Here is a 25,972-nt window from a genome sequence, read left to right on the forward strand (position 1 = left end):
AGACGGGTGACCCCAGCCATAACACATGAACTCCCTGTTACCACCACAGAACTTTATAGACTCATGAGAGCAAGTACCTGCTGTCAAGCTAGAAGCCCGACAAGGTGCAAGCTCACAGGGGAACTTACCTTTGTAGACATTTAAAGTTATGGTTCTTACAGCAATTCTGACCATGCTTTCAGGGTGGTTGAAAAATTTGATGGCTTCTGTATACAGGGCGAAGTCATTAGTGTGCTAAAAGACAAGAAGTACCCCAAATGAGTTACACACCCATAAAACATGCCTGCCCCTGCCCCGGGTTTCTGAACCCTGTCAGTGAAAGTCGCTCAGTTGTGTCCGGCTCTTTATGATCCCATGGACTATACAGTCCATGGAGCTCTCCCGGCCAGAATACTGGAGTAGGTAGCCTTTTGCGTCTCCAGGGGATCTTCAAAACCTAGGAATCGAACCCAGGTTCTCCCGCATTGCAGGCAGATTCTTTACCAGCTGAGCCACTAGGGAAGCCCAAGAATACTGGAGTGGGTAGCCTATTCTTTCTCCAGTGGATCTTCCCGAGCCAGGAATCAAACCGGGGTCACCTGCATTACAGGCAGATACTTTACCAGCTAAGCCACCAAGGAATCCTACCAGAGAGTTCGTAAAAGAGACCCCCCCCAACACACACACACAGACACAGACACACAGACACACACCACACACACACAGAGCGCCCATGTGAACCTGAAGCCGGTGGTTCACTCCCTGTGGGGAGTGTGTGGAGGGGTGGGATGGTGAGAACACGGAAGAAACAGAAGTGGTCCAGCCAACGCCAGGCCCAGGTTCAGGATCTGTTCCTCCACCCCTAGCTGTGTGATGAAGTGTCTCTAAGCCTCCATTTCTACATCTGTAAAGTGAGGATAATAATTCCCACTTCATGGTTGCTAAGATTAAATGAGATTATTTCAGGTACAGTGCGTGCCCTGGTGCCTGATACCTAAGGAGCACTCGGTGATAATTCAGATGCAGTTATTAGATGCTGCTTCAACTAATAAAAGGCAAATTCGAAGTCTGACTACATTTAGACCCTCTTTTGCTGCTACTGCTGCTAAGTCGCTTCAGTCATGTCCGACTCTGTGTGACCCCATAGATGGCAGCCCACCAGACTCCTCTGTCCCTGGGATTCTCTAGGCAAGAATACTGGAGTGGGTTGCCATTTCCTTCTCCAAGACCCTCTTTTAGCTAATATATATCTCTATTTGGAAACACTGAAAGTGTAAACATTACTGTGGAAGAGAAGGATCTCGGGAATCTTCTGCCATTAAAAAGGGCTTATCAGAACAGATCAAAACCAGAGAACAGATCAAAACCATTCAGAACCAGAGAAGTGGAGCCTTAATTAAGAAAAAGGCGCACAGGATCCGGGCTGGAGCATGAAATGACGTGCTCTGCTGCCCTCTTCTGGGCAGCGTTTCGCATGGCACCCAATCAGACTGGAGGGCATCCCCAGGCAGGGAAAACGAAACCAGCGACCTTCAGTGAGGTGACACCTGTCTAATGAGGGCAACGTGATTCTGAGTGCTAGACACAGGTGTGCACCTAACAGGTGACAGCTACTGCACCAGCCCACAGAAACGGAAACCAAGTCCACTTCAAAGATCAGGCTCCTATGACTCCTCTGGGATCAGCTGGATATTCTTCCAGACGCATCACTACGGCCCCAGAATCCCTGCAACCCTGCCCTCCCCGCGCCCCCCCCCACCCCCACCAGCAGGTACACAGAAGCCCAGCTGCACCTGAGCTAGGGAAGAACCTGCCCCCTCTCTGGTCTAAACTTCACAGGTGGGTTTCCTTCTGCCCAAGATAGCCTCTGGGAGAATGTAAACAGCACCCCTCTGGTCTCTGGACACATTCAGTGAGCACCTGCTGTGTTCCAGGCACTGGGCCACACAATGTTAATCTTCTAAACCATCCCACACCTTGTGGCTGGCAGCTAGTATTCCTTCCTTTTGTAAAAGGGAAGAGCGGCCTTCCCTTGTAAAAGAAATGGACCGTGTGGATGTTGAGTTTTAACGAAAGTGTTTTCAGGAACAGTATGTGAGCAAGAGGCCAGTTTTTGCTCACTACAAATCTAGACAAAAAAAAAAAGCAAAGTGCAAGAGGCTGTTGCCACATCCTACGAAGATAGCTGGGTGGATTTTGCCAGAGGAAATGTCTGGGACCGTGGTCTGACTTCAAGTACAGGCTGTGCAGTGTATGTGACCACCAATCAGAGGACACTTGCCAGACAAACAGCACATGGCTGTGTGGCAGCTGGCCTCCTTCCACACTGAGTCAGGGCTGGCCTGGGCGGCCTAAAGAAGACAATGGAAGAGACGGTGTGTGGCTTCTGAGGCCCTGTCAGGAAAGGCATTACAGCTTGCCTTGATGTCTTAGAATCATTTATTCTATAGGAAGCCAACTGCCACACCAGGAGGATGCCCAAGCAACTCCCTGGAGGGGACTATGTAACCGAGGCCTCCCAGCAACAGCCAGCACTGAATGGTCAGCCATGTGGACGAGCCACCCTGGAAGCAGATCCCCCTAATCCAGCCTTTGGATGACTGCAGCCTTGTGAGAGACTGAGCCAGAACTGTCCTGCCAGGCCATTCCCCAACACCAGACACACTGTGAGGGAAATGTGACAGAATTCTGACCAGCAAGACGGGAAAGGAAGTCTGCTAGGAGGCTTCTGGGAAAGAAGTTTTGGGGAAAGTTAGAAAGGGGCACAAGAAAGGATGTGATGTCACCAGGCTTTTCAGCAGTGGCAAGTGAGTATGTGGTGTCTGGAGCTTCTGCAGCCATCCTGAGACCATGAGGGCTTTGAGCCTAAAGACAGATGCCAGCTCAGCAGAGCAGGACAATGGAAAAGCCTGGGTTGCTCACGAAGTGGTCGAGCCACAGGATGAGCCAGTCCCAGGAGAGCCAGCATCTGTACTTTTTGGAATGTGAGATTTATTGACCTGACCGCTCAAGCTCCTCTTAATTGTAAGAACAATGGCAACTCATTTATTAAAATTGTTAGTAATTCTCCCAAAGAATACCAGAATAAGGAATGACAAGGGCTACAGTTTTAGGGAGTCGGGTACATACTAGTTGCTTTGAAGACATCATCTCATTTAATTCAACCCCTGGAAAACCCTTCAAGGTAGAAACTATCATCACCAGTTCTCAGATGAAGAAACTGAGGCTCAGAGGACTAAGACTCCTTTAAGCTCACATAGCAGGGAAGTGGCAAAGCTGGGTATGACTGGAATCATCACTGTTTTGCCAACAGAGAAGCACAATCCCAAGATAATTTCTGGGCACTTCTCCCTACCAAGAGTATCATGCTCTCAGGTAGCACAAATTGAATTTTACATTAAAAACAGAAAAGGTAACTTGTTCAATTAAAAAAAAAAAAAAAAACATGCCAAGGTCAAACTGTTGCTATGAAATAGTGAATCAGGAAATGGTGAAGGCATACATGCTTTGTAAACAGACACAAGGTCACCCGAACCAAAGGCGCTGCTTGAACTGGCTAGCTTCCAACCAAACATGCCTCTGTGCGGCTACTTACCTCATTGTAAAAGAAATGGACCGTGTGGTTGTTGAGTTTTAATGAAAGCGTTTTCAGGAACGATATGTAATATGCCATAATCTCCTCATCAGAAAAATCGAATTTGTGGACAATGATAGAATTTACATAGTTATTAGAGAGCAAATAATCTAGAAGGAGAAAAAAAAAAGAAAAAAAAAACAGATTAATTAATTCATGCTGGAGGAAAGACAAGCAGAGAAGTCCAGGAACAAGCAGATGACCATGTGAAGGGACTTGAACCAGTCAGGCTGATAGGCAGCAGCTTAACCTTTAACCAGCACAGAACTCAGCTACCATGCGTAGTCACTACAAAGTTCAAGAGCGAGGCCCCAGAAAGCCCAGGACACGGCTGCCTCCCACACCAGACAGAAGAACCCTTGGGCATTTTCCTCTGTTGATAGCAAAGTTCAGTGAGAGAGCCGGTGGTGGCGCAGACCAGGTGGTATGTGGGCAGTTTCACAAACCACCCACAGATGAGGGTCAGCTGCACCATGTCTTATGAAAGATGGCCCCATTTCGCCATCAAAAGTCACACTGTCACCCTTGAGTGCCACAGAGGGCTCCACATGGCTTTTTCCTTCCTATAGAGGCAACACAATTTATCGAGACCCCTGGAGGCTGAACCTCCACGACCGGGCCAGCACCAGGCGGACTGCTTTGCATCATTGTTCACCACTAGGGCGAACCTGCAGAGTAGGCCTGTTTGCCCTGTTTTGCAGGTGAGTAAAAACACTAAGGTTAATTAATCTGCCGGAAGACGGAGAAACAGTAAGTGAGGAATGGAATCCAAACTTCAGTTCACTGTCCTGTGTTAATACCATGCCCTCATGGGGGCCAGGGGCTTCCCTGGTAGCTCAGCTGGTAAAGAATCCACCTGCAATGCAGGAGACCCCGGTTTGATTCCTGGGTCGGGAAGACCTGCTAGAAAAGGGATAGGCTACTCACTCCAGTATTCTTGGGCTTCCCTGGTGGCTCAGCTGGTAAAGAATCTGCCTGCAACATGGGAAATCTGGGTTCGATTCCTGGGTTGGAAAGATCCCCTGGAGAAGCAAAAGGCTACCCACTCCAGTATTCTGGCCTGGAGAATTCCATGGACTGTATAGTCCATGGGGTTGCAAAGAGTTGGACACGACTGAGCGACTTTCATGTCACATGGGGGCCAAGGAGGAAAACTGGATAATGAAGCCCTGGGGGCACTGGGTCCACAAGGGAGCGGCCATCCTGCTAAGCTCCCAGGCCCTGCTGGGAGAGAGCTTCCCATGGTGAGAGCTTCCAGCTGTGCAAAGGAAGCTAGAAAATACAGATCTTAATGCTGTTACCTTTGAAGTTGAAATGTCAGCCACTAGATCCACTAGTTTTGGAAGCTGTGCTTGCCAGCGAAAACAGTCTACAGAACCCCTGCCACTCATGGGCCTGCAGTCTTGGCCCTGGGCCAGACAAGCTGTCCTCTGAGTCCTCACCAGACAGCCTGCAAAGCTAGTGCTGCCATACCCACCGGCTGCCCTTCCATTCTGGCTGCCTCCCCACAGATGGGTGAAGGCCGGACACGACCCACAGCAGCATACGGGCAGACTCAGCGAGGCAGGAGAGCGGGGTGGCACCTCTCTACCTCTGGTTGTGGGACCAGCAACACGGCCTCCCCAGAGCTTATCAAGATTTGCGGAGTCTTGGGCCCCAGCCCTGACCACCTACTCGGATCTCTGGGTGGGCCCAGTGCTCCGTGTGTTAAGAAGGCCTGCTGGGCTTCCCCGTCATGCTCACATCTCAGAGGCACTGGCTTCAAAGATAAACTTGGACCCACACTGCCTCAGTGGCTTCCCAGCTGGGTGTCCTTGGGCAGGACACTTGCGCTCCTCACTCCCCAGCTTTCCCATCTGAAAGCAGGAATTAACGAGACCTTCCTCACGAGGAAGCAAGTAAAACAGGAAAAGCTCTGAGGACCCTGAGGCGCACAGAGGAGCCCTCTGTGCAGGAGCTGCCACGTTTCACCTCTGCACTCTGACTCGGAGACTCCTAACCTCCACCCCCAGTCCACCAGTCGCCACAACTTCTGTTCTCGGGAGAAAAGAGAAAGAAAAAACAAAGCTGTCTGATGCCAAAGAGGTACCTAACTTAGGCCAATCAGAGAATTACTGAAAAGGTTGGAACTACCAAACACAAGAAGAGTCATTCGGGAGCACGGGACGAGAGAGGGGCCGCAGCAAGGCACACTGCCAGGGTCGCCTCAGAACGGTCTCCGAGGCGCTGCAGGTAGGACATCAAGTCTGTAGTTTTCAAAATCTCAATTATAACAATTCTTGAGGTAAATCTTATGGCTCACTCTAGGAGAAAAGGCAGTGGGGTCCTAAGAATTTTAACACATTTAAAAATGAGGAAAATTCCATGGACAGATAAGTCTGGCCGTGCTACAGTCCATAGCGTCACAGAGTCGGACATGACTGAAGCACAAAAATGAGGTTATACACAATCATACAGAATATGCGTACTAAGTCTCTTCAGTCGTGTTCAACTCTTTGTGACCCTATGGACTGTAACCGGCCAAGTTCTTCTGTCCGTGGGACTCTCCAGGCAAGAACATGGGAGTGGGTTGCCATGCCCGCTCCAGGGGATCTTCCCGAGCCAGGGATCGAAACCCTATCTCTTGCGCCTCCTGCACTGACAGGCGGATTCTCATCCACTGGTGCCACCTGGGAAGCCCGACATCTATAGGTGCAGCAAAAGCAGTCCTAAGAAGGGAGTTTAAAGTGATACAAGTCAGTCAGAGTCAGTCACTCAGTCCTGTCCGACTCTTTGCGACCCCATGGACTATAGAGTCCATGCACTCCTCCAGGCCAGAATAGTGGAGTGGGTAGCCGTTCCCTGCTCTAGGGGATCTTCCCAACCCAGGGATCGAACCCAGGTCTTCTGCACTGCAGGCGGATTCTTTACCAGCTGAGCAACCAGGGAAGCCCATATGGGCCTTCCTCAAAAATAGAAAATCTCAAGAAAAACAACCTAAGCTACCACCTAAAGGAAACAGAAAAAGAAGAACAAACAAAACCTAAAGTCAGCAGAAGGAAAGAAACAGTGAAAATCAGCGAGGAAATAAAATTAAGAAAACAAGTTTAAAAATCAATAAAACCAAGAGCTAGCATTTTGAAAGGATAAACAAAATCAACAAACCTCTGGCCAGGCTCCCCAAGGAGAAAAGACACAGAACCCAAATAAACAAAATAAGAAATGAAAAAACAAACAAACAAACAAACAACTGATAGTGCAGAAACACAAAAAGAAAAAAAATCACAAGAGTATACTCTAAAGGGTCAGACACCAACAAAATGGACAACCTAGAAGAAACATACAGCCCTCCACAATGGAATCAAAAAGAAATAGATAATCTGAACAGACTCATTACTAGAAGGGAAATAGAATCTATAATTCAAAAAAAAAAAAACTCCCTTCAAACAAAAGTCCAGGACCAGAACCAGATGGCTTCACTGGGGAATTCTACCAAACATAAAAAGAACTTACAGTGACCCTTCTCAAACTCTTTCAGCACTTCCCTGGTGGTCCAGTGGGTAAGAACCCACCTGCCAATGCAGGCAACACCAGTTTGATCCCTGCTCTGGGACGATTCCACATGCCACAGGGCAACTGAGCCTGGCGTCCCAGCTACTGAAGCCTGCACGCCCTAGAGCCTCTGCAGCAAGAGACACCAACGCAATCAGAGCCTGTGACCCGCAGTTAGTGAAGCCCAAGCGCAACAACCAAGACCCAGCACAGCCGATAGTAAATCAATTAATTAGTTTAAAGAACTCAACTCCTCCAAAAGACTGTAGAGGAGGGAACACTCCCAAAGTCCTTCTATGAGCCACCAAGACCCTGATACCAAAACCAGACAAAGACACTACTAAAAAGGAAAATTACAGGCCAGTATCTTTGATAGATAGATGCAAAAATCTGAACAAAATATTAGTATCCAATAACAGATAAAAAAGATCATATACCATGATCGAGTTGGATTCATCCTAGGGTCACAAGGATGGTTCAACAACCCAAATCAATCGGTGTGGTATACCGCATCAACAAAAGGAAAGACAAAAGTCACATGACCATCTCCATAGATACGGAAAAAGCATTTGATAAAATTCAACATTCATTCACGATAAAAATTTCCACTAAAGCGGGTCTAGACGGAACATATCTCAACATAATAAAAGTTATTTATGACAAACCCACAGCCAACATGATACTCAATGATGAAAATCTGCAAGCCTTCCCACTAAATTATGTAACAAGACAATGATGCCCACTCTTACCACTTTTATTCAACATAGTACTGGAAGTCTTAGACATAAAAATCAGACAAGAAAAAGAAATAAAAGGCATCCAAATTGGAAGGTGGAAGGACAGAGGTAAAATTCTCATTACATGCAGATGACATGATACTCTGTATACAGAAAACCCTAAAGGTGGTGCCAGTGGGAAAGAATTCAGCTACCAATGCAGGAGACACAAGAGATGTGGGTTTGATCCCTGGGTTGGGAAGATCCCTTGGAGTAGGAAATGGCAACCCACTCCAGTATTCCTGCCTGGAAAATCCTATGGACAGAGGAACCTGAAGGCCCACAGTCCATAGGGTTGCAAAGGGTTGGGCATGACTAAGGACACATGCACACAAAGATTCCACAAAAATACTATCAGAACTGAAAAGTGAACTCAGGAAGGTAGCAGGATGTAAGATTAACATACAGAAATCTGTTACATTTCTTTACACTAACAATGAAATATCAGAAAGTTAGAGGAAAAAAGACAATCCGTTTTAAAATCATGTTAAAAAAAAATACCTAGGAATAAACCTGATCAAGGAGGTGAAAGATACACACTGCAAAGTAAAAAATATTGAGACAGGAAACTGAAGATGCTTTAAAGAAATGGAAAGATACCCCATGCTCTTGGACTGGAAGAATTAATATAGTTAAAATGGCCATACTACCCAAAGCAATCTACAGATTTAATGGGATCCCTATCAAATTACCCATGACGTCTTTCACAGAAGTAGAAAAAATAATCCTAAAATTTTTATGGAACCATTAAAGACCCAGAACTGCCACAACAATCCTGAGGGAAAAGAACAAAGCTAGAGGCATAACCCTCCCAGATTTCAGACAATACTACAAAGTCATAGTCATCAAAACAGTGTGGTATTGGCACAAAAACAGACAGATTTATGGACCAGAATAGAGGTCCCAGAAGTAAACTCTCACACCTACAATCAATTAATCTTCAACAAAGGAGGCAAGAAGATACAATCACAAAAAGGCAGTCTCTTCAGCAAGCGGTATTCAAAAGTGAGAGAGCCACATGTAACTAAATGACGTGAGAACATACCCTCTTACCATACACAAAAAGAAATTTTAAAATGGCTTAAAGACTTAAATTCATGACATCAGAAAACTATTAGAAGAGAATAGAGGCAAAACATTCTCTGACATAAATCGTACCAATGTTTTCTTGGTCAGTCTCCCAAAGCAATAGAAATAAAAACAAAAATAAACAAATGGGACCCAATAAAATTTATAAGCTTTTACACAGCAAAGGAATCCATAAACAAAACAAAAAGACAAACTACAGAATGGGAGAAAATGTTTGCAAATGACGTGACCAACAAGGGCTTAATTTCCAAAATATACAAACAGTTCACACAGCTCAATATCAACAAAAATAAACAACCCAACCAAAAAATGGGGAGAGAAGACCTAAACAGACATCTCTCCAAAGAAGACCTACAGATGGCCAACAGTCACAAAAAAACATGCTCAACATCGCTAATTATTAGGGAAATGAAAATCAAAACTACAATGAGTTGATCACCTCATTCTGGTCAGAGGTGATATCATATCACCTCATTCTGGTCAGAATGGCAATCACCAAAAAGTCTACAAATAATAAATGCTGGAGAGGGTGTGGAGAAAAGGGAACCCTCCTCCACTGCTGGTGGGAATGCAAACTGATGCAGCCATGATGCTGAACACGACGGCGGTTTCTTAACAAACTAAAACCAGAACTAGAAGATGACCCATCAATTCCACCCCTGCTCATATATCCAGAAGAGATGAAAACTCTGGTTCGAAAAGACACGTGTACCCCAGTGTTCAGAGCAGTACTATTTATAATAACCAAGACATGGAAGCAATCCAGGTGTCCATCAATAGATAAATGGATAAAGACGATGTCACACACACACACACACACACACACACACACACACAGGAGTATTAGCCACAAAAAGAATGAAATACTACCATTCACAGCAACAAGGACGGACCCAGAGATTTTCACACCAAGTGAAGCAAGTCAGACAAAGACAAATATACTGTGATATCACTTTTATGTGGAATCTTAAAAAAAATGATACAAAGGAACTTATTTACAAAATAGAAACAAACTCACAGACAACAAACTTTTGGTTGCCAAAGGGTAAAAGCAGGGCAGGCAGGGATAAATTTGAAATTTGAGATCAATAGATACATATGACTATACAGAAATATATATTTATTTGTTTTATACTATGTACATTTTATATTATGCATAATATTTTATACTATATATATTCTGCTAAGTTGCTTCAGTCGTGTCCAACTCTTTGTGACCCCATGGACTATAGCCCACCAGGCTCCTCAGTCCAGCGGATTCTCCAGACAAGAATACTGGAGTGAGTTGCCACGCCCTCCTCCAGGGGATCTTCTCCACCCAGGGATTGGACCCAGGTCTCCCTCATTGCAGGCAGATTCTTTACTGTCTGACACCAGGGTTGCCTATAATATACTAATATTACTACACAGAAAATAAATAACAAAGACCTACTGTATAGCACAGGGAACTACATTCAATATCTTATTAAAAAATGAGGTTACATATATCACAAATCTAAGTGTATAGCTTGATATATGTGGCAGTGTATATATTTATGAATTTTAAGTACTTGTACTTATGTGTGTATATATATGTGTGTGTACACATAAACACATACCTCACACATCTTAGGTGTCCAGCGCGATGAATTTTTGCAAATAAATGCACCAGGTAAGCACCACCCTGATCAGACAGTGCATTTCCTGCTCCATCCATTCCCTGTCCCCAAGACAGCCCCTCAGCCTAACTTCCAGCACCGCAGACTCATTCTACCTGATCCTGAGCTCCGTGTATGTGGACTCACACGGGAAGCCCCCGCCTGGTATGTGGCCTCTCACTCATTACTACGGCCCAGTTATCCATGTCGCTTCCTTTGTCTCCTTCTGGCTATACAGTACCCTGTTCTTGGAACAGTCCACGACCTACCCACCCAGAATCCACATTTGCAACGAGCAGCCAGCTGAGGCTGCTTCACTGTACTGTCTGGCCGGCTGTGGTCAGCGGGGGCCAAATGGGCTGGCAGGAGAAGGGATGTCAGCCCTGCTGTGACTGCTGAGTGGTTCCCGGGCCACCAGAGACACAGACGCCTGTGCTGGCTGCTGGGGTGAGCAGCCTCCAGCCTCTTGGCTGCACCCCGAGCTGGAAGAGCCCTGCGCTCCCATGCATCCCCCGCGGGACTTTTCCGGGCCTCCAGACCGGACTCTGTGGGTGGCGGGGCCACGGTGGGGGCGGTGCAGGCGCCTCTATTATTCAACTGGGATTTTTCTACTATGCCCTCGCTGTGTAGCCGGCTTTCTGTGGTATCCTTTTATAATAAACCCAGGAGTCTCTAAGTAATCTCAGTCTCTCGGGCCTGCTGTCACTTAGGTCACCAAACCCCACAGGCAACAGGTGTACTCGTGAAATGGCTGCCTGTAATAACGAAAACCCGGAAACCACCTAAATGCCCGCAGTCACGTTAAGTAAGTTATAGCCCAGAAAGAGGCGGCTCTTGAACCAAACAAGGCTAGGATGCATGAATGGACAACATGAAAATCTAAGATATGCTAGTTAAGTTTGGGAAAAAAAAATGAAGCAGACAGCAAAACGATAGGGGTTAACACTGAACTGTTAGGGTGAAATTCTCCAGAACTTCTGCTTTCTACAGCTTTTTCATTTGACTTTTTGTTGTTGTTTTACAATGGAGACATTTTCTTCCTATAATCAGAAAAGCAAAAGCAAAAGTCACCCATCCTTCTCACTCCCATACATCCAAGTTCTATAAAAACAGTACTTTTTGCTGCCTTGGTGAGGCTTATGAAAGTGTTCTGGTGAATTCCCTGCAGGGCCAGCAACATCTGCCTGGGTTTTCTTACAGCACAATACCCTTTTTAGTCCTGAGGCAAGAGAGGCCGTATGATCCAGTGAGCCCAGAATTTTCTATCGCCCCCAACCCCCTCTTCAATCCTGTAGCCCTGAGGTCGGCCGGGTCACCAGAGAACAGCCACTTGGGGGAACACTGGGTTTAAGGATAAAACCAGCTTTAACTGGAAACTTCCACCTGCCAGACCCCACGCTAGGCTGCACACACCCGCTCTCACACTTATCCTCAAGCCACTCCAATCTGCAGGTACTCGGACTGTCTCCACTTCAGAGAGGCAGAAACTGCCGCTTGGCGAATCATCGCCCTGGAACAGGCGTGGGGCATATGTTGACAGTACCAGGCCTGGGACTTGCTTGGCTCTCAGTCCATGACTTGGATTATGGAGCTGGGCCTTCCCCTCTCGGAGTTTTCAGAAACTGCCCGCAATTCACATCCAGCGTAACCAAAGCTGTTAACAGGGAAACCACTCAGGGAGAGTGAGTCAAATCGCATTTGCCAATTCACATACGGGGGAAGCCTCAGGAGTCTCCTGGGACAGCAGTGCCATCTAGTGGCCACTTACTGGCACAGCAGCACCATCAGGGGCCGTGTCCCAGGACAGCAGCGCCATCTAGTGGCCATCAGCCAGAAGCTCTTTCCTCCCCTGCCTCCTCTCTCTCTCCGGGGAAATGCCGCCCACCCTCTTTCACTGGAAGCTTTTCTCAATCCTGTCTTGGGGGCCAAGAGCTTGCCTGTGACACAGGCATCCCACCACTTGTCTTCTCTTCCCTGCTTCCAGCAGGCAGGCCCTGAGGCTTGGTGCGGTTATCTTGGAATAAAAAAGCTTTTGATCAAGCACAGAGGATTAGGAGCTAGATCAGGGTTTTGCACCCTGGGCACTGTTGACATTTTGGGCTTACTACTTCTTTATTGCGGGGGGCTGTCCTGCATGTTGTAGGATTTTAACAGCATCACTGACCTCTACCCAGAGGCCAGCAGCACAGCCCCCCAAGAATGTCTCCAGACACTGACAGATGTTCATTGGGAGCACAGTCACCCCCAGTTGATGCCTACTGAGTTAGTTTGCCTGGGCTGAAACCCTTTCTGGATTCCAGCCTTGCTGGAGCTGTGACCTGGGCCAGTGAGTCAAACTCTCCGAGTATTAAACGAGGGCACTGACAGCATCTGCCTCGCAGGGTGGCTGTTTCAGATGACGAGCCCAGGGCTCAGCAAGGGCAGGGGAGAGGCTCTGAGCCACACCCTCATCAGTGCGGCAGTGGAGCTGAAGCAGGCAGGTCAGGGGCCAAAGCCACACCCTTGGCCACATTCTTCCCCATCCTGCTGCTTCCAATGCTTATTCTGTTGGCTGTTTACTCGTGACCCAAGCTCTTTAATAACAGGGTATAAAGAAGACATGCAAATACCCCCAGAACCACCCAGCAGAGGGGAGCCCTGTCTTAGCCCTGCACAGCACCCTACCATGCAGTGATTAAAAATGGCACTAGGGACTGAACTGTGTGCCCCCAAAACTCATGTGCTGAAATCCTAACCCCCAAAGGGACTGTATCTGGAGACAGAGGCTTTCAGGAGGTAATTAAAGGTCACATGAGGTCAGAGGATGGGGCTCTGATCCAAGAAGACTAGTGTCTTTACAAGAAAAGGAAGAGACATCAGAATCCTCTCTCCCCGTGCACAGAGAAGAGAACAGGTGGGACATAAAGAGAGCAAGGCCCTGTGCGAACCAGGAAGACAGGCCTCCCCAGAAGCCAGCCCCGGTGCCGCCGTGACCGTGGACTGCCAGCCGCAGGCACTGTGAGAAAATGCCTTTCTGTTGTCTAAGCTGCCCAGCCTGGAGCATGCGCTCTGGCAGCCCAAGCACACCAAGACACACGGTGAGCACAGACATTCACAAAGCAACAGGAAAACCACGGCACACGGCACACGGCACACGGCGCACGGCGCGCAGCGGCACCCAGCGGTGCCGAGGCCAGCGTCAGGACTGTCCTTACAGAGTGAGGTCTCGTGACTGATGTTCTCAAAGAGGATGTTCAGGGTCTGCAGCAGCTGAACGCACACGTAGCGGCCTGACTTCTGCCGCAGGATGTTCAAGAAGAAAACGAACATGTTCTTCTCCAGGAAGAAGCTGGGGAGAGAAGCGGACAGTGTCAGTGGTCTTGTGGAAATGCACGTCATCCTCTGGTTGCACACCCAGCACACGTGTGTGCAACCCCACAAAGGCATCTGCGGTGTAGCCTGGTCACACCACTCGTGTGGGCTTGGCTTCCGAGACACCCAGTTCCCACGATGCCATCTTCCATTCAGAGAAATGCAACCTTTCAGACTCTCTTCCTGGAATGTGGGAACAGTGCTGATTCTGGGAAGTGGAGAACTTCCAGATTTCGGGCCGAGGGGTAAAGGTCTTTCCCAACTAAATGATGACACAGTGATCTATCTATGCTTTTAAAACCAGCAAGCAGCTGTTTTCCATCTATAGTTTACAAGCTTAGTTTTCCCCACTCAGTCTCCTTCCTCAGCTTTCACAGCTCTAAGTGCTCACCAGCAACCTGGGAACCAGAGTAATTCCCCACAAAGGGGCACGAGGATGCTGAATAGCCAAAGAGTTTGGGTGGTTTCTCAGCTGGCATGTTGGTCATTTCCACATCTAGGGAACGAGAACTGCAAGGAAAGAGAAAGTGCTGATGTGGTCACGGGACACCAGCCAGTCCCCAGGCCTTTCTGCTCCTGCACAGAATATTTGTCTGCATGCAGGCTGGGGGCACTGACTTTGGGGGGCACACAATGGCTCTTTTAGTCTTGAAATGGAGATCCCCTAATGCCTTTCTTTGAAGAAAGAAAATGTTTTATGTTCTCTGTATTCAAGCTAAGGGGCTTCCCTGGTGCCTCACTGGTAAAGAATCTTCTTGCCAGTGCAGGAGACACAGGTTCACCCTGGGTCAGGAAGATCCCCTGGAGAAGGGAATGGCTACCCATTCTAGTATGCCTGCCTGGAAAATCCCATGGACAGATGCTCCTGGTGGGCTATAATCCATGGGGTTACAAAGAGTCAGGCCTGACTTAGTGGCTAAACAACAACAATTCAAGCTGAGACCAGGTCACCTTTCATCTAGGATGCTCAGGATAAGTCCTAGCCATCTCGTGGGTCTGCTGGTACCTCAGTCTTGGGGCCTCTCTCTTCCCACTGCTGTCAGCTCCCTGCTGGCAGGACCATGGCCTGGCACTGGCTCCGGCCTGCAGACCTCTGTCTGAATGGGCAAATGAATCAATAAATCTGACCTTAGAAGGACCCCTAAATTCTTTCCCAAGGGAGTCTGTGTGCCAAAAAATGCCATCCACAATGACCCTCCAGAATATTTCTATCATTTGACGAGTCATGTCTTCCTTTGCTTCAGGTTGTATAAAGCAGTGACTGCTAAGTGTCACCCAATAAGTTCACTGCAGCCCGATGACCAGCTTGGGAACTTGTCAACATGCCTGTACCTAGATCTTGTCCAGGGGTAGATTCCATATGTCTAGTGTGAAATTTGGGTGCCTGGATTTTTACAACCCCCTAGAGGCGTGAGGGGATCCTTGGGAAAGTGGCTAATTCTAGGGCTGGGGCAGGGAACATGCCAGATGAGCCTGGAGCACCACAAGGGACCAGGAAGTAAGGAAGTGCTCCAAAATCCGAAAGGACAGGGGTGTGTCACAGGGACACAGGAAGCGACCTGAAAGAGCTCCCAATGCTCAAAGCCGGAACAACGCCAGAACAACATAAATCACAGAGCACCGGATTATCATCCAGAGTACAAAATAAACACCCATGAGTCCAACCTTGCAGATACTGTTTTTTTTACAAATTGAAACCTTCTGTTGAGCAAGTGTGTTGGCGCCATTTTCCCAACAGCATTATTTTTCAATCGAGGTATGTATGCTGATTTTGCAGACACAAGGCTACTGCACCCTTGACAGACTACAGAATAGTGTGACCACAACTTATATGCACTGGGACTACCAAAAAAGTCACGAGACTCACTTTACTGCACTATCCACCTTATTGAGGTGGCTGGAACCAAAACTGCAAAGTCTTCAAGAGATGTATATAAATAAATGACCAGATGGATTAATAAATGAGGAGAGGAGACAAATCTTCTGTGCAGAAGAATTTCAAATATTGTCTGTAGATTCGCCCTCCTTCAAGAAGGTGGAGCTTAATTCCCACACCCCCAGGAAGCTGGACTTAGTGACTCACTTTTGGAGACCAGTGTAGGGGAAGAGGAAAGAGTAACCTTGGGGTAGAAAACCCTGGCAGATAGCAGCTGCACCAAGCGATCAGGTTGACCCATCAGGGATCATGTGGCTGTCAGGAACAATGACATTCCGGGAGGGGAAGGGCACTTCCCCAGGAAGCACTCGTCCCCCAAACTTCCAGGCTAATCAGGAGAGAAACAGCAAAGAAACCCAGACTGAGGGACACTCTGTAAGACGGCTGGCCAGTCCTTCTCAAGACGATCCAGGTCATAAAAAACAAGAGAAAACTAAACAATTGCCACAGACCACAGGACACCGGGGAGACGTAACAGCTAAATGCATTGTGGCACCTGGACTGGGATCCCAGAGCAGAAAGAGGATGCTAATGGAAAAACTGGTAGATTCCAAATCAAGTCTGGAGTTGACGTAATAGTGGTGTTTTGACAAATGATGTTAACAGGGGAACAGGGTGAGGGGTAAATGGAAACCTTCTGTGTAAACTAAAATCTAAAATTATCCAGAAACTTTAAAATGGATTCAAAACAAATTCTCCTGGGGACTCTGCGGGGCAGTGATTTAAGAATAACTGGGCCTCTGAGAGCTCAGCAGTTTCTCTAAGATGACAAGTGGACTAAAAAAATCCATCCTAATAAAGGTGACTCTCTGTTCGTTTCCAAGGCAAACCATTCAATATCACAGTAATTCAAGTCTATGCCCCAATCACGACTGCTGAAGAAGCTGAACAGTTCTATGAGGACCTACAAGACCTTCAAGAACTACCACCAGAGAAAGATGTCCTTTTCATCATAGGGGACTGGAATGCAAAAGCAAGAAGTCAAGAGGCACCTTGCAAGTTTGGCCTTGGAGTACAAAATGAAGCAGGGCAAAGGCTAACAGAGTTTTGCCAACAGAACACCCTGGTCACAGAAAACACACTCTTTCAACAAAACAAGAGACGACTCTACACATGGACATCACCAGATGGTCAATACTGAAATCAGATTAATTATATTCTTTGCAGTGGAAGATGGAGAAGCTCTATACAGTCAGCAAAAACAAGACCTGGAGCTGACTGTCGTACAGATCATGAACTCCTTATTGCCAATACAGATTATGAACTACTTATTAAAGAAAGTAAGGAAAACCACTAGACCATTCAGGCATGACCTAAATTAACTTCCTTACAATTATACAGTGGAAGTGACAAACAGACTCAAAGGATTAGTCTGATAAGAGTGCCTGAAGAACTATGGACAGAGATTCGTAACATTGCACAGGTGGCGATCAAAAAACCATTCCCGAGAAAAAGAAATCCAAAAAGGCAAAATGGTTGTCTGAGGAGGCCTTACAAATAGCTGTGAAACAAAGAGAAGTGAAAGGCAAAGGAGAAAAGGAAGATAAACTCATTTGAATGCAGAGTTCCAAAGAACAGCAAGGAGAGAAAAGAAAGCCTTCCTAAGTGATCAGTGCAAAGAAATAGAAGGAAACAATAGAATGGGAAAGACTAGAGATCTCTTCAAGAAAATTAGAGACACCAAGAGAACATTTCATGCAAAGCTGAGCACAATAAAGGACAGAATATGGACCTAACAGAAGTAGAAGATATTAAGAACAGGTGGCAACAATACACAGAAGAACTATACAAAAAAGATCTTAATGACCCAGATAACCATGATGGTTATCACTCACCTAGAGCCAGACATCCTAGAGTGCAAAGTGAAATGGGCATTAGGAAGCATCACTACGAACAAAGCTACTGGAGGTGATGGAATTCCAGCTGAGCTATTTGAAATCCTAAAAGATGATGCTATGGAAGTGTTGCACTTACTATGCCAGCAAATTTGAAAAACTCAGCAATGGCCACAGGACTGGAAAAGGTCAGTTTTCATTCCAATCCCAAAGAAAGGCAATGTCAAAGAATGTTCAAACTACTGCACAATTGCGCTCATCTCATATGCTAGTAAAGTAATGCTCAAAATTCTCCAAGCCAGGCTTCAACAGTACATGAACCAAGAAGTTCCAAGTGTTCAAGTTGGATTTAGAAAAGGCAGAGGAACCAGAAATCAAATTGCCAACATCCAATGAATCATAGAAAAAGCAAGCGAATTCCAGAAAAACACCTACTTCTGCCTTGCTAAGTCACTTCAGTCGTGTCCAACTCTGTGCAACCCCATAGATGGCAGCCCACCAGGCTCCGCCATTCCTGGGATTCTCCAGGCAAGAACACTGGAGTGAGTTGCCATTTTCTTCTCCAATGCATGAAAGTGAAAAGTGAAAGTGAAGTCACTCAGTCATGTCCAACTCTTCGAGACCCCATGAACTGCAGCCTGCCAGGTTCCTCTGTCCATGGGATTTTCCAGGCAAGAGTACTGGAATGGGGTGCCATCGCCTTCTCCAACTTCTGCTTTACTGACTACACTAAAGCCTTTGACTGAGTGGATCACAACAAACTAGAAAATTCTTAAACAGATGGGAATACCAGACCACCTCACCTGCTTCCTGAGAAATCTGCATGCAGGTTTAGAAGCAACAGTTGGAACTGGTCATGGAATAACAGACTGGTTCAAAATTGGGAAAGGGGTACATCAAGGCTGTATATTGTCATCCTGCTTATTTAACTTATATGCAGAGTACACCATGCACATCAATACCCTCCGATATGCAGATGACACCTCCCTTATGGCAGGAAGTGAAGAGAAACTGAAGAGACTCTTGACGAAAGTGAAAGAGGAGAGTGAAAAAGCTGGCTTAAAACTCAACATTCAGAAAACGAAGATCATGGCATCCAGTCCTATCACTTCATGGCAAATAAATGGGGAAACCATGAAAACAGTGAGAAACTTTCTTTTCTTGGGCTCCAAAATCACTGCAGATGGTAACTGGCAGCCATGAAATTAAAAGACGCTTGCTCCTTGGAAGAAAAGGTATGACTAACCTAGACAGCATATTCAAAAGCAGAGACATTACTTTGCTGACAAAGGTCCGTCTAGTCAAGGCTGTGGTTTTTCTAGTAGTCATATATGGATGTGAGAGTTGGACCATAAAGAAAGCTGAGTGCCGAAGAATTGATGCTTTTGAACTGTGGTGTTGGAGAAGACTCTTGAGAGTCCCTTGGACTGCAAGGAGATCCAACCAGTCCATCCTAAAGGAGATCAGTCCTGAATATTCATTGGAAGGACTGATGCTGAGGCTGAAACTCCAATACTCTGGCCACCTGATGTGAAGAACTGACTCACTAGAAAAGACCCTGATGCTGGGAAAGATTGAAGGCGGGAGGAGAAGGGGATGACAGTGGATGAGATGGTTGGACGGCATCACTGACTCAATGGATATGAGTTTGAGCAAGCTCCAGGAGTTGGTGATGGACAGAGGAGCCTGGCGTGCTGCAGTCCATGAGGTCGCAAAGAGTCGGACATGACTGAGCACTGAACTGAACTGAGTAAAGATGACACGGTTTCTAATCTTTAGCCCAAGCGTCTCTCTCATTTCCATAAACAGATACCAAGCAACCAACAAACAGTAAAATCCCCACAGATCCTGAAAGGCAACTCATCCTGCTTACAAGCAACACCTGTTTATTACTCAGGTTTTCCTTAGGGAACCCAAGCAGTGTCACAGGTCTGTATTTCACACAATTTGCATTTTCCACAAGTAGCTCCATCTGATGAAAACCTCACTGATGAAAACACAGAACTAGCCAGAAAATCAGAATATCTAATAAGGAAGCCGGGTTGGAAAGGGAATACCTGTATTTGTTTTAAGTGGGTTTTACTGAGTGGCCTCCATAGCTACAATTGAGATTAGTTTATATAAAAATAAAATCTGTGTTTGGTGGTTGTCATAACCCCAGTCCTTCTGCGTTCAGACGTTGGGACAGGTCTGTTGGGGAAAGCAGTGCATGGGTTTGCCTTTGCTTCTTAATTATCCAGTAGGGGCACCTTCTAAAATGATCATTTGCTAATATTTCTCGAGTGCCTACTCTGTACCAGGCACTGGGCAAGGAACTTGCTCTCTCACTAAACGATGAGGAAACTGAGGCGGGCCTAAGACTGTTCACCAAGGAAGTGTGAGAGTGAGGAGGAGCTCCTCCACGGACTTTGGGTGTGAGCCACCGCTTCTTCACTTAGCAGCTGCGTGACCTTGAGCACAGACATCTGTGGGGGTGGGGATGGAGGTGGGGACGGCAGCAGGTCCTCCACCTTGGGGGAGTCGGGAGACTTCCTCACAGGAGGATCGCCTCATCAGGAGCTCAGCACTGTGACCAGCCACCAGTAAGCACAATTGCCGCGAACGCTTAGCGTCCCCCACCCCCACCCTCACCCCAGGGAAGGGTCTTTTCAGTTCACTTGGAATCTAACACCCAAGACATTTCCTCTTTCCTTTGGGGGAGATAATCAGACATTACTTGGAAAATTATCCATGACATTTTCAGATTTCTCCAGGGACACTCATTTCCATAACTTGCCCGTTTTCAGCAGGCATTTCTACAGTGTTTCAAGGACATTTGAGAGAGAGAAAGAGAAAACGGTGCAGGACCAAACTGGCGTCAAACCCTGACGTCATCGGGAATGACTCATGGCTCGCATTTAGAAAAACATGCAAAGGGAGAAGAAGGATCAAAAAACAAAAGGACAGACACCCTTACTCAAATACAGAGCTGTCGTTCTGATCCCCCCAGATCAGGATCTCGGTGATGGATCGGATGGTCTCCACCAGCAGGTTCCTGTTCTGTTCTGTGACGGTGGTATTTTTGGTCAACACGTGGTACAGATACCTGAGAGGAAGGAAACAAAAGAGAACTACAGGTGACCAGCTGAAACGGAAGCCAGGCCCAGGGACCATGAGCGACACGTTAGCGACAATTTGGCTGGGTATTTTTCAGACTCGGTGGTTAGCACAATTCCCATTCAGAGGAGACATAATTCACCACTCGAGAAAAAAGTCAGACGACACTTCGAACTGTTACATAACCAGCGACTTACCAACCCGAACCAAGGCAAGACTGCCAAGCTTTTGAAGACCGGCGTGCTCACGCTCCAGTGTGGGCAAGAGAACGGCCTCAACAGTGGGACAAAGTGGGGACAGAGCCCACCGGAGACTCAAGTGCAGGGGCACAGAGGGAAGGCCAGGCGGCGGCCTTTTTCACACTCTCAGGTGATTCTGAGGCCGCTGGAACCAATGGAGACGCACAGCTCAGCAACAAATGCCTAAGAGCCACTGTCTGGCTGCTGCAGAGACGAGACCTGGAGTCACAGGTCAGGGAGGATGGGGCCCAGAGCCAGGCACAAATCACAAGCCACCACGATCGCCCTTGGAATGCCCTAGTCCTCCTGCGCAGGACTGATGGCTCAGATGAAGTGGGTGGCCTGCAGTTCAAGGGCAGTGATCTTACCCGCTGTGTGCAGCTAGAAATGGAGTGGGTTCGAGGGGCGATGACGAGGTTCCTCACCCACCTGCACGTGCAGAGACCAGAGGCCCGGCCTCATCCTGACGGGCAAGAGAATTGCAGAGGCCATTCCTGAGCAGCGCGGGGACCAGCACCCTGGCTGACACCCTGGGAGCGCTGCCTGGCTCAGCTTTTAAGAGAGTGTGTCCTGGGCCTGCAGACTGAGGCTAGCTCAGCTTGCCAAGGTCCTAACCAACCAGCAAACTCTTACGCATATGTCAAAACCCAGCTCAGTCACCTCTCGGTGAAGCCCTCTTCAAGAACCTCCCTCCCGCTCTCCTGCCCCAGTGGATTTGATTGCTCCCTCCTCTCTGGCACTTCTGTACCAGATGCATTTGCTGCTGCACAGACCACTCTGATTTGCAGTGATCTGCCTCCTTCACGAGACCTGAGTTCCTTGAGGTCAGGAACATCATCTTACTGACCCTGTTGACCCCAAAAGACTCCAGAATGTCTGATACACTGTAGGTGCTCAATACATAGGAGTGGGGAATGGGACTGGGGGGCCCATTTTCACAGATAAAAGGTAGATCAGAGTATACAAGACAAAATATAGTCAAGGAGTTAAACACAGCAAGTAGTGGCAAAGAGCAGCAGTGAAGAGTTCAAACCTTTGGCCCCAACAGAGAGACCTGGGCTTGATTCCTGGCCCTGTCGCCTGCTGCGCATGGCCTTCAATGAGGCATTTCACTTCTCTGGGGCCCGGGGTCTACAGCAGTCAAGGCCTCCTTGCTGGATTGTTCCAGAGATTCTGTGATGACGCGCTGAAAAAGCCAAGCCCTGCGCCTGGCACACAGAAAGTGCTCAAAGGAGGCAGGGCTACTGGCTACTGCCATTACCACCCTGTGGTTGTTCTGGGGAGCGCCACTGTCAAAACCATTATTTAAACTCTGCAAGGAATATTCCATGAACACAGGAAGGACAGGCAGGCTGGATCCACACAGTCATGAAAAGAAGACTTCACGGCAGGAGTTATAAGAAGGTCCAGAGAAACCGGAGCAGGAAGTGGGGAGTCTGGTATGAGCTGGGTGACATCAAGCAAGTGACTTATTGTGTGTATCTCAGTTATCTCACCTGTAAAATGGGAGCAGCAGCAGCACGTGAATCCTTTAGTACCTATTACCGTGTCTTAGGAACAACCAAGTTAAAAGGTTAAAAACCAAGTTAAAAACCAACCTGGCAGTTCCCATGCATGATAGGAGTGCTAGCTATTACTGTTGTTATCATTGCCTTCACCAAATAATCCCTGAAAGAAATTCTAGTAACTATGAGGAGGCCCTTATAGACAAACCCAGGGTGAGGGTGGGGTGTTAAGTGCTCAAAAGAGGATTCTTGGCACTCCCACGCATAGCTGCATGGCCTGCATGCCTGGCCCTGTGTGCAGGCAGGCCTTCCTGTGACCTTCATACTCCCAGTAACCTGGGGACCCACAGCTTGCTAGCAACGCACAGGCCAGGAAGGGACCTGAGGGGCACTCAGCAGCTCATCCACAGCCTCGGGGCAGAAGCTGTCTGAGGGCTCCTGCCCACCCCCGACCTCCGCAGAGCTTGCGGCTCTCTACCTTTCCCAGTGGCGCCATCTGCTGGCAAGTGGTGATGCAGCACCAGGGTCTCACGTGACCAGGACTGAAGGTGGGTGTCTTTTCACATGTTCTGAGCCCTCTAAATACCCTCCTTTGTGAGGTGCCTGTGCGAGTTTTTTGCCCACTTTTTACTAGGTAGAGAACCTTTTTTCTTATTAATTTGATGGAGTTTATGCATTCTGAATACAAAACCCTTACTGGATACATGAAAGTGAAGTCAAATGAAGTCGCTCAGTCGTGTCGGACTCTTTGTGACCCCATGGACTGTAGCCCGCCAGGCTCCTCTTCCATGGGATTCTCCAGGCAAGAACACTGGAGTGGGTTGCCACGTCCTTCTCTAGGGATCTTCCGGACCCAGGGATCGAACCTGGGTCTCCCGCATTGCAGGCAGACGCTTTACCCTCTGAGCCACTGGGGAAGGCCCTACTGGATATATACCTATGGCAAATGTTTTCTCTAAATGCAGCTTGTCTTTTCACTCTCTTTACAGTGGTCTTTTGATGAGCCAAAGTTCCAAATTTTAATGTGGTCCAATTTATCAATCTTTCCCTTGGATAGTGCTTTTTGTATCAACCTGAAGAAATCCTTACCTACCCCAAGGTCATGAAGAAATACTGTTTTCTTCTTTTAAAAAGGTATTGTTTTATCTTTCACATTCTGACTCAGAGCACACCTGAAACTCACTTTTCTGTATAGCCTAAGATATCAGCCAAAATTCATTTTTCCCATACGGCAATCTAGTTGATTCAGCATCATATACTGGAAACGTTCTCATTTCTCCAAAGGACACCAATGTCAACTTTGTCGTTAATCAGGTGACCACACGTGGGACTCTTTCTGGATGCTCTAGTTCTGCTGATCTGTTTGTTTACCTTTGTGCCAACACCATGCTATCTGGTTACTGAAGCCTTATAATAAATCTTGCAATGTGATGTCTTCCAACTTCTTCCCTTTCTTTTCCCCAATATTATATTGGCTATTCTTGCCCCTTTCAATTTCCATATACATTTTAAAATCACCTTCTCAATTTCCACAAAAAAATATCTGCTAAGATTTCCTTTAAGACTGCCCTAAATCTCTAGCTAAATATGGAGAGAACTGACATCTTTTTGAAAGTGTAACATGATGACATTTACATTTCCTTCAAGGTTTGCTGGATGGGGGCTTGCGCATCTTTTGTAAGATTTATTCCTAGGTGTTTGATGGGCTTTTTGATGCCGCTGTAAATGGGAGTGCTTTAAAATATCCATTTTCTAAATGTTTGTTGTTGGTGGATGCAAACACCCACCAGATCTCAAGCTCTAAATTTCCACTGCCACTGGTTCATTCTTTTGCCACCACAATGCCCAAGCACACTGTTTCAGGCCACGTTTTAGGGAGAACCCCTCGATATATGTTTGCTTAAATGTGGTGAAGGGAAAAAAGAAAGCTGAATGGATGAAAGATTAATATTTTAATGTTGCATCTAATGCCCGAGCTTTGGAAGATCAAATAATTCAACTACCTCAGAGACACTAATACAATATTAATATAATAACTTTCTGGGTTTAAACATAACACTATTTTAGAAAGATTGGAAACTTCAACAACAACAAAAAAGAGATGACCACTGCTGGAGTTGCAGTGTATTTCCTTGGGTCTTCTTCTTTGCTACGGAATCTACATTCTTGAGCTCATGTGCGTGTGTGCTAAGCCTCTTCACTCGTGTCCGACTCTTTGCGACCCTATGCACTATAGCCCCTGCCAGGCTCCTCTGTCCATGAGATACTTGAGCTCATGCTGGATGTCTGCTACCATGCCCATCTTCCTTCCTGCCTCCGGCTAAAATAAAAACGTCTCTGTCACTGGTAACTGTCCACAAGCATCAGTAGTGGCTACATAGCACACCACTGAAAGGACACACAGCAGCCACTCTCATGCTGAGCCTCAGAAATGAACCACAGCGTCATGACATCACCACATCTCCACCTGCAAGGCTGCTGTTCTGTGTTGACCAGTTTCTAAGGACAGAGTGGCAGACTGTTCTCTTACAATGATAATAACTGTTATGACAACAACAGTTTCTCTCAGACTCTGTGTGTGTCCATTTTAACCACCATCATCAGAGAGACAGTCACAGCCTCCTATTGCCAGGTCTCCATTCCGAGGGCCTCAGATGAGCTCACTCATAAACCCGCACAACAATCCTGCCGGGCTGATGCCCTGGGGCCCAGGATCCGCCCGGAGTCCCGACACAGGGCCAGGGCGCCCAGGCCGTGACCCCACGCTTATAACCATCGTAACGCAGAAGATGCAAACGACTCAAACGCTTTTATTAGTCAAGCGCGTCCATGAAGTGGTGAACATCTTGGGTGCCAAAAAGGCATGGCCACATGCATCTGATCTTAAGGTAAGTCCTTATCACGGACCCTTACGCCGCTTCTCTGGAAAACAGCCAGCATTATCATGTCTCCAGCGGACATTCTGCAGAAATGTAGAAACTCAATTTCAAACTTTCGCACAGCAGCCAAGTCTACTCTGAGAGACAAGCTGGAGTTGGAAATGCCTGGAGACAGAAACACAGCAGCCTGTTACCAGCGTGCACGCCACACGCCAGGCTCGTCCCCAAGGACTCTGACAGGAGACAGATCCCTCCTCCACGGACCCTGCTTCCTCAAGAGACTCACTTATTCTCCAAGTTACACCATCACAGTAAATAGTAATTATATCCACTTCAGAGGCAGACATACTAAGCTGAACTTCATACAAGTTTTATGACTTGTATCATGCACTGCAAGGAAATCAAACCAGTTGATCCTAAAGGAAATCAACCTTGAATATTCAATGGAAGGACTGATGCTGAAGTTGAAGCTCCAATATTTGGCC

The 25,972-nt window shown here is 47.1% G+C and overlaps 1 protein-coding gene across 3 annotated transcripts in view; it reads right to left on the minus strand.

Moving 5' to 3' along the window:
* Window positions 1–25,972, minus strand: part of CLEC16A (C-type lectin domain containing 16A) — a 236,983-nt gene that overhangs the window by 202,611 nt on the left and 8,400 nt on the right. For all 3 annotated transcript variants that reach the window (XM_068967038.1, XM_068967036.1, XM_068967037.1), the window contains exons 2-5: window positions 20,725–20,853; window positions 13,841–13,974; window positions 3,575–3,723; window positions 129–234 (exon numbers count right to left, since the gene is read on the minus strand). In XM_068967038.1, the coding sequence (XP_068823139.1) occupies window positions 129–234; window positions 3,575–3,723; window positions 13,841–13,974; window positions 20,725–20,853 (518 nt within the window). The remainder of the gene's footprint in view (window positions 1–128; window positions 235–3,574; window positions 3,724–13,840; window positions 13,975–20,724; window positions 20,854–25,972) is intronic.

This window comes from Capricornis sumatraensis, chromosome 3, assembly GCF_032405125.1.
Source record: "Capricornis sumatraensis isolate serow.1 chromosome 3, serow.2, whole genome shotgun sequence".
Taxonomy (NCBI): Eukaryota; Metazoa; Chordata; class Mammalia; order Artiodactyla; family Bovidae; genus Capricornis; species Capricornis sumatraensis.